General features: G+C 35.1%; 1 protein-coding gene across 1 annotated transcript; it reads left to right on the forward strand.

Moving 5' to 3' along the window:
- On the forward strand, positions 3,973-9,126 carry LOC109226785. The gene is made up of 3 exons (XM_019391639.1): positions 3,973-4,318; positions 5,968-6,420; positions 8,302-9,126. The coding sequence occupies exons 1-3, from the start codon at positions 4,208-4,210 to the stop codon at positions 8,959-8,961; spliced, it is 1,224 nt and encodes a 407-aa protein (XP_019247184.1). The 5' UTR covers positions 3,973-4,207; the 3' UTR covers positions 8,962-9,126.

Consider the following 9,328-nt stretch of genomic DNA (forward strand, 5'->3'; position numbering starts at 1 on the left):
AGCCTACTAGGAAGGCACTGATTGCTTGGGAAAAACTATGCTGCCCAAGAGTAGCATGTGGCTTGAATTTTACTAATGTGAAACTATGGAACAAAGCTGCTATTTGCAAGTTACTATGGAACATATGCAAGCAGAAGAAGAAGTTATGGATATAATGGGTTAATGCTTACTATATAAAAGGGAATACAGTATGGAGTACAACACCTAAGAATGCATCTTGGGTCATTCAATAGATTTTCAAGGCCAAGAATTACTTTGAAAATGCTGGTTACACTAAAGAAGAGGTGCAGAGGATGGACAATTTCTCAATCAAACAAATGTATAAAACCATGCAGGGGGAGTTTTAGAAGGTAACTTGGAGGAAATTAATATGCAACAATTATGGACTTCCAAAATGGATATTCATATTGAGAATTGCAATTCTGGAAAGGCTGGCAACAAAGGAAAGATAAGCAAGATGGGGAATAAAAATAGAGACCACATGTGCACTATGTCAACAAGAGACTGAAATAGTTCAGCACTTGTTTTTTGATTGTGCAATGACAGGAACAATATGGCAGCAACTGCTACATTGGCAAGGAATACAGAGGAAGAAACTGAAATGGCAAGAAGAACTGGAATGGATAGAAAGAGTAGCAAAAGGAAGAAGTGGAGGAGCAGCTTTATGTAGAATGACTTTAGCTACTGCAGTTTATTATATATGGCAAGAAAGAAACAGTGTCATCTTTAAACAGAAAAGAAGAACAACGGCAAGCATAGTTAGAATGATCATTCAGGAAATTCACATTAGAGCCACCGTGTTTCCTAGGTCAGAAAGGACTATGACCAATGTAAACTGGTACCCGGATCCTATGGAACATTGATAGAGGACTGGAAAGTAGGAAAGTAGAAATGTAGAAGGACCCAAACTAGGGCTGCATGTCCAGTGGGGTTAGTTTTTTGTTCTGTTGTTTGCATGTACATATTTTACTTGGTAGATAAAGTCAATTAATTACCAAAAAAAAAATCAAACGGATACCGCCTAACAACACATGGATCAAAATCGAAATAAAATAGTAACTCAAGGAGCAACATTGCTATTTTCTTTAAATATAACTAAAGGTTCTGAATAATCTCAATGTGTATAACTTGAAAGTACATCTTATGGATTGTTTGGTTCACTTACTAGTTATACGAAGATTATAATGCACATAATTATGCAGTGATTAAAAATGAAAGAGTTATTATATATTGGCAGGTATTGACATGATATCTTATGTGCAAGGGCATATGCGGGTGACGAGGTGTCACGTGACATCGATTTGTCGTAATTTTTTGTTAAGTATATATATATATATATATATATATATATATATATATATATATATATATATATATATATATATATATATATATATATAAGTAATCTGTAAAATCCCGCATAACGTACAAATATAAACAAGTGTGACTCCACTTGCCAGTAATCTGTAAAATCCCGCATAACGTACAAATATAAACAAGTGTGACTCCACTTGCCATCAAACTCTTTGCAGTTGGTGTAGCGCCTGATTTTCTTAGGCAAGGTTGTGGGACAGAACAGTGAAAATAGCACGGGCTAGCCAGTTTTCAGATCGTAATTGAAAAATAGTCACTATCTTGCTGCAACACGGAAAGTTCCAGCATAATATACTGGGGATTGGTGCACCTGTGTATGAATTTCCAGCATATTATGTTGGACTAGTATATTATGCTGAAACTCCAATATATTATGCTGGAAGTTCACATGTAAAAAATTCGAACTCCAGTATATTATGCTAGAATATTTTTCGGATTTTGAACAGTGTTTTCGTTTAGATTTATCTTTACATGAAAGGTGGTAAACTTGCGATTACTTTTGAAACTATAACTATTTTTCAATTACCACTTGTAAATCTAGCTATTTTTGAATTTCACCCGATAGAACATGCTTTATGGGGTTTCATATCTTCAATTTTGTTTCGAGGATTTGGGCTGGACTGGAAAAAAAGGGGGGGGGGGGGGGGGGGGATATTATCATTTTTAACTCGCGCCAGAAACTATTTTCATCTGGTAGCCGAACAAGTGTATAAAATTTGTATAATTTTTGTATATAACATACATACATACATACATACATACATACATATATATATATATATATATATATATATATATATATATATATATATATATATATATATATATATATATATAACACAAAAAAAAAATATAAATTTTATATAATTTTCGACTATTATTTTTACAGCAACTATACACTATTATTTTTCCAAAAAAAAAAAAAGACAAGGATTTGATCCAATTCTCGGAGAAGAATCTCTTGCGATGGAGAGTGTTTCTTGTTCTGGCTTTCGTTGTTTTTTTTTTTTTTTTTTTTTTTTTTTTTTTTTTTTTTTTTTTTTTTTTNTTTTTTTTTTTTTTTTTTTTGTCATGTTAGTTATTTTGTTACTTTTTTATTATTTCGTTGTGTTAATTTTTTTTAGAATTTTTAAAAATAGTTTTACTTTATGAGTGTACTCTATAAAATTATTCGGAGGTTCTCAAATAGATATTTTAATTTATAATTGGACTTAAATTTCAATAGATTATCCTAAAGCATGTTCCAAACATTCAAAATCAAGTTCAAAAATCTCAAAAGTTTATGTAACTTGGAAGAAAGGGTCAATTGTCGGAGCAACATCGACAAATTAAAGGAGTTAATTTAAATTTCTTAAATTGACCCTGGAAAAAGATTGACAACTCAAAAATATTATCCAAATAATCATAATGCAATAAGAAGAGCGTACCTTTGAAAAGTCTTTGCCGACGTCAAAATTAAAAGAAAATTTATGATAAATTTGTCGCTTTGATCTGGAAAAGTTTGTTAAATATAATAGGTTGGGAGTATAGTACAGTCAAACCTCTCTATAACAGCCTCGTTTGTTCCGATATTTTTTGGCCGCTATAGTGAAGTGTTGTTACAAAAAATATATATTATAACATAATATGAAAATCGGTTCCAAAAAAAACATGACTTTTATAGTGAATGGCTGTTATAGAAAGATCTAACTGTACAACCAAATATGTGACTTTTTGCTGCTATTGTCGCTTGATTCAAGATGAATCTATTAATCAAGGGGGGAAAATGTATTTTTAAGTATAAGTTTTACACCCGGCAGATGCACCAAGGTTGAAGCAGTGTCGAAAAATTCATTTTTCACTTCTTTAAATATGATACTACTTACGAAAAATTCTGCGTACGCCACTGCTTATGCGGAACAGAATGTGATGTAAGAATATGTGTTTTGATGATACGGGAATTATATGATTTAAACACAAAATTGCCTTTGATTAAAATTCCTTCATTATTAATCATGGCATAACAATTCTTTCATTATTAATCACCACGTAATAATTTCTCCATTATTAATCACCACATTACTATCCATGCACTACTAATTATCATATAAATAATTTCTAAATCAATAACCCTACGTTACTAATTTTTGGATTATAATCCCGGCATAATTTATCTCGAACCAGATAACCTCAGAGTATATTATCTCAAGCACAATTTTATAGGTGAAATTCAAAAATAGCCAGATTTACAAGTGGTAATTGAAAAATAGCCACAATTTCAAAAGTAATCGAAATTTAGTCACTTTTCATGTAAAGATAAATTTAAAATCCGAAAAATATTTCAGCATAATATATAAGAGTTGGAATTTTTTACATGTGAATTTCTAGCATAATATACTGGAGTTCCAGCATAATATACTAGAGATCTAGCATAATATACGGGTTCAAAATAATATGCTAGAAGTTTATATAGATGTGCTCCAATATCTAGTATATTATGCTGGAACTTTAGTTGTTGCAGTAAAATAATGACTATTTTTGAATAACTTTGCAAATAGGGATGGAAAAGTGGCTACCCGTTGCTATTTTTGCCAATTTTATACTATGGATTATTCCACAACCAACGACCCCTAGAACGTGGGAGCAATTCCATTTCCTTCTTGGCTCGAACAAGATTGTAATATGCCCCCAAAGAGGAGAAAGAGGGAAAAGAAGCAAAAAGGAGAATTCAGAGAGGCAAAAGAAGGAAACAGAGTAGAGTAAAGTAAAATCACAAACAAGGCTACCATTGGAAAACCATAAACACGACCTCTTCCTCTTTGTTTGACGCATTGTTAACTCATAGGCTTTTAAAATGGAAGCAGCAGTTTCAGTTGTAGATAAGCTAAAATCCTTTGCCAAATCCACCCAACATTTCGCTTCCGGCGTTATCCGCGGCGGCGATACTTCTAATCGTCGAAGTCCGGTAATTAAAATGTGACTTCTTTTCATTCATTTTGTTTTCCCAGTCATTACATATAGAGTTATAGACAAACCCATTTGCTCTAGTATGCATTGTCAATATATAATTTTTGGTGTCTCATTAGGGTTGTTTAATTTTCTTTGGTTTTGTTTTCTCGTGTTAATTCGGAAATTTTTCATTTTTTTGTCGCTGTGCAAGCTGATTGACTTATAGAATAAAGATGGGAAATGTAAAAGAGTTTTATGTTATGCTGATTTTGTTATGTGGAATGAATTAATTGTATAGGCCTTAATGGATTTTTAGTAGTTGAATACTATGAGGTAACTTCTCTGTTGGGAAAGTTACTGGCATGTGACTATGAGGTCACGCGCTCGAACCGTGGAAACAACCTCTCGTAGAAATGCAGGATAAGGCTGCATACAATACACCCTTGTGGTGCGGCCCTTCTATCGACCCTGCACATAGCTGGAGGGCTGTCCTTTTAACTTCTCTGTTGGGTTCGATCTATGTTTTTTTTTAAATGATGCTAGAGTCGACTATTCTACGGAACCGGGTATCTACTACCTCCATCAGCATAGATGCTGGGTAACTCTATGCCCGCCATGGTTTAGGCAGATGGGAAAAAATAACCTGGTGGTTTTTGCATCAGCTAGGATTTGAACTTGAGACCTCGTTCTCCTCCCACTTTATTGACCAGTGGTGTTAAAACGGCTTTTCAACTGTTAAGCCACCTCCTTGGGGACAAGTTGGGTAAATGTTGTGGAAAAAAAGGAGATACTATTGGATCACATATAAATTATGAAAGTTCAAATTTTTATTTACGTGTGCTGGTCCGGACACCATTGTCATTACAAAAAAGTTATTTAGTGAGGGACCCAATTGTTGATTGAATTTCTTTAACATTTCTTCAAGGTTACAGCTAATCTCGTTCATGTGGATCTTATTTGAAGCAAATGAAAATCTATCGGGAAAATAATAAAAGTTATGAAAATATTATTTCTTATGTGAGTAGTGGTAGTCTTTAACTCTTTGTATATGGTGGTTTTTAAAGGTAGGGAGAAGGGTGAGTGTACATGTCCCTACTTTTGTACTATTGATCTAAAGTGGAGTTTATGTGTTACTCGTCATGCTTGGTTCCACTGCAGCGCAGTGATATAGAGGAAGCATTCAGAGCTTGAGCAGTCAAATTCTTACTTTACCAGTTACCACAAGATTTATTTTTTGTTGTTTATATAGTTAACACAAGCTTTATTATTTGGCTCGCCTTATTCTGATTGGTCTCTTTAAGTATGAGAAAGCTCTGACCAGTGACCATATACCCTAACCTCATCTAGTTTCTGCCTATTCTTCTATTTTGTCAAATCTTTTTTATAGTCATAACATCAAATTCTTCTATGTTTACTATCTGCTGCTGTATTACTACGCCTGTACGATGATCTTCCCAGGAGACAATACTGGCTAAAGACTTATCCAGATTTCTTTTATACATCGTTTGGTTCAGAACTATTTGTTACTCTCATTACCTTTAGGACATAACCATTTCCTAACTCGACTGCCCTCGACAAGCTTTAGTTGCATATATTTGCCAATTCCTAGGTAGAAACAAGCTGTAAAATGGCGCTTTACAACTCTTCCAATATTATCATTTACAGATTGAGATCTTGAAGAGATTGCAACGAGAGGCTTTTTCAGATATTATGAAGCTAAGAGACAGACAAGAGAAGGTGGAGCGAGTGCTTGCTTTCTATAAATCGTCAAAAGGAAGTCCATTCCAAGAAGCTAGCACTAATGTAAGGGGAGAATTTGATGCTGTGGGGGCACTGTTGATGATCGGTACCATTGATGAACGCAAGCACAATGCAGTTGAAAGAACAATTAGGACTGGTATTGATTCTAGGCTGACTTTTGAAACAACTGTTCGTGAAAAAGATACACTTGTTGCAGAGTTCGTTAGCAGCGAAAGAGGCCAAATAAATATCCAGGGAACTCCACTTTCTTTAGCAAAAGTTCTTTATGCAGCAAATATTAGTGATTGGTTCTCCGCAGTTGCCATCCCAGTTGGTGGTCAGTGCAGAGATGTTGCAGTACCTACAAGTTCACGTGAGGTAAATGCTTCTGAGTACTGAGCTTGCTTTCTGATTTCTAATAATAGTTATCAATTCCGCATTCTCAGGATATTTATATTCTTATTGTTATCGTCAAGTATCAGGGTTGGCATGAACAAGTGCATAGCTATCATATAAAATAGGCAGAATAGCTTAGGAGACACTTGTACTTGTTCCGGTTTGTCATCCCGGTCCCTACACTCCATAAAGTTTCATCCAGACACTTCAACTTAATCAAAACAAGACTTTTAAACACCTCCGAAATCGTGTGATGCTCACTTGCTTGACGTGGATGACAAATCAGCATCCACATCAGATTTTATACCAAAATAATATTATTTAACAAAATTTTAATTTCATAAGCAAAAAATAAAATAAAATAAGCAAAAAATTAATATTAAAATTAAAGAAAACCCCTCCTCCCTTCTTCAAACCCACCCACCAAACCTTCTTAAAATAATAACCCACGCCATGGTTCCTTCACCATGAGTACCACTACTTCCTTCACTTCTCTTTTAAAGAAAGTTATCTAGCCATGAAAAATATGGTGATTTCAACATAAACGGCGATATCATGTACATATTATGAGTTCTTTTAGTGAGTAATTCCTTTGTAAATAGTTTTAAAATTAAATAAACCAGGACCATCAGTGCTTTAAGGTCCTGTAACAGCCCGAGTTAATCACCAATTTACCCTTATTTGTTAGCATAAAATTGTACTAAATCCTTATGACTCGGCTTCTGAAAATTAGAATGCTATTAAGTTGGTGCTTATAAGAACAGTAGCAACAACAAGAGGGATTGAATGAACTGAGCAGAATTATATTGCTGGAGCTATAGACTCAAGCTTTTTATATTTTTAACATTGGCTGAGTAGTGATATGTTGTCGTCTCGGTGAACATTTGAGGATGAAGTTGTGACCAGTACGGAAAGAGGGGGGGGGTAGGGGGGGGGGGGGGCAGAACGGAGGGCTGAAGAAGAAGAGGGGGAGGGGGCGCGGAACGAAGGGCTGAAGGGGGGGGGGGGTGCAGGAGGGGAGGGGCAGAACAAAAGGGAATCGCTGCTAGTATTTTATTTATTTATATATTAATTTTATTTTTTTAATAAAGAAAAATCATAAGCTCACGCACCTAATGTGCGTGTAAATCACTCATTTTGTCCACCTCAGCCATATCAATGCCACATAAGCTCGGTCAACGGTCAGAAGGGTTTAAAAGTCTTGTTTTGATTAAGTTGGAGTGTCTGGGTGAAACTTTATAGAGTGTAGGAACCGGAATGACAAACCGGAACAAGTACAAGTGTCTCCCAGGCTATTATGCCTATAAAAAATGCTAAACTGCTAATGTTATGCACACAGCACTGGAAATGTAAAATCGAATTTGAATCTCTTTTAGCTTTAGGAAATGACAGGAATAAAAGTGGATATGGCAAACTTACAGTACTACAAATGGAAACAGAATTTAACAAATAAATGAAAGGCATGCATTAGCTTTAACAAGCAGTAATTAAGTCTACAATCCGCCAAAATCCCGGTAGCAACAGGTGAAGAAAAAAGAAAAGGAAAAGGAAAAAAGAACAAGGAGTTGCAGAAGTAAGAGGTCAAAAGTCCTGTAAAATGAAGTTGCAGATGCACTTTACCAAAAAAATTGAATAGAGAAAAGTCAAGTTGCAGATTTGTGGTGCAAAGATATCTCACATATTAGGAATTATGAGAAATCAATTAGCTAACAAGGAAGATCACATGGGAGGTCATTAGATGGTTGTTGCATATTGTATTCACTACTTGTATTGCTTCATTTTCACTGCCTTTCTGTATAGCCTCATGTAAAAGCAAGGACAAAATGACTAGTATAACAATTTTCTTTTTGCAATTTCTTGCAGCAAAGGGGCCTGACAGATTATTCATCATTTGGGCCGCCCCTGCTGAATCAACTAAATGGTAGTGCAATCGCTGTAATGGTAAAAAAGTTAAATACAGTTGCTTCCTTGGCTCAGTTTGTCTCTGCATTGCCACACTCCGGTAGACGTTTGTATTGTTTCGGCACTTTTGGTCAAGTTGTTTGCCAACTTCCAAGCAGTACAAAGCTATCCATCTTGGGCATACACAAAGCGGCTATTCTGTCAAGTCAACAGCATCGACTCGCAGCTATGTCGTTGCCTATTGGCATTTTACAACGGTCAGGGCATTCTGAGGCGCCCTTGGAGGAAAACGGCCTCTTAGATGGATCAATCGCTATAACACTAGAGTCACAACGTGTCGAAAGTACAAGAATTGGTGGTTGGGTAGAGATGAAAAGATCAAATCCCAAATATTTGCAGTGGGCAGTTAATGTGTCCGATACACCTGAGGATGATTTCGGATGGGGTTTTAGCCTTGGTGGTTTGATGCAAGGTCCAAGAAGTTGGGAACATTTTCAGGTTGAAAGCTTTATCAATTTTAACTTAGGAAAGAAATGCAAGTTGCAACCAGGTCTGCTCTATGTAAGAGATGGAGCTACTCAGTTTCCTGCACTGATGTTTCGTACTAGTTGGTCCTTGTGAACATTCTCACCCTCTCCCTAAAACAGAAATAGTCATTAGAAATTCCCACACAAAGAGAACAAAATAGGAAGGATTTTGTCTGCCAAGGAGGAAATTAGCTCCTATGACCAGTTACAATTTGAATAGAAGAAAATGATCCTTCATAGATTTTATGTGTTCTATTTACTGATCTTGTGTTATTTTTGGCTGATTTCATATTCTCACGTGAAAAGAGACATATAACTAAAATACCACTTGTAATGTGTCATAAAACCAATCTCCTCTTTGCGCAGCAATGGTACTTCTTTTAGTAATTAATTTTATTAATGTTTAAGATAAATTTCATAAGTTCTTTTCTTTCTTTCTATCTTATTCAGTGAAATAATGT

Source organism: Nicotiana attenuata, chromosome 6 (genome assembly GCF_001879085.1).
Source record: "Nicotiana attenuata strain UT chromosome 6, NIATTr2, whole genome shotgun sequence".
Lineage (NCBI taxonomy): Eukaryota > Viridiplantae > Streptophyta > Magnoliopsida > Solanales > Solanaceae > Nicotiana > Nicotiana attenuata.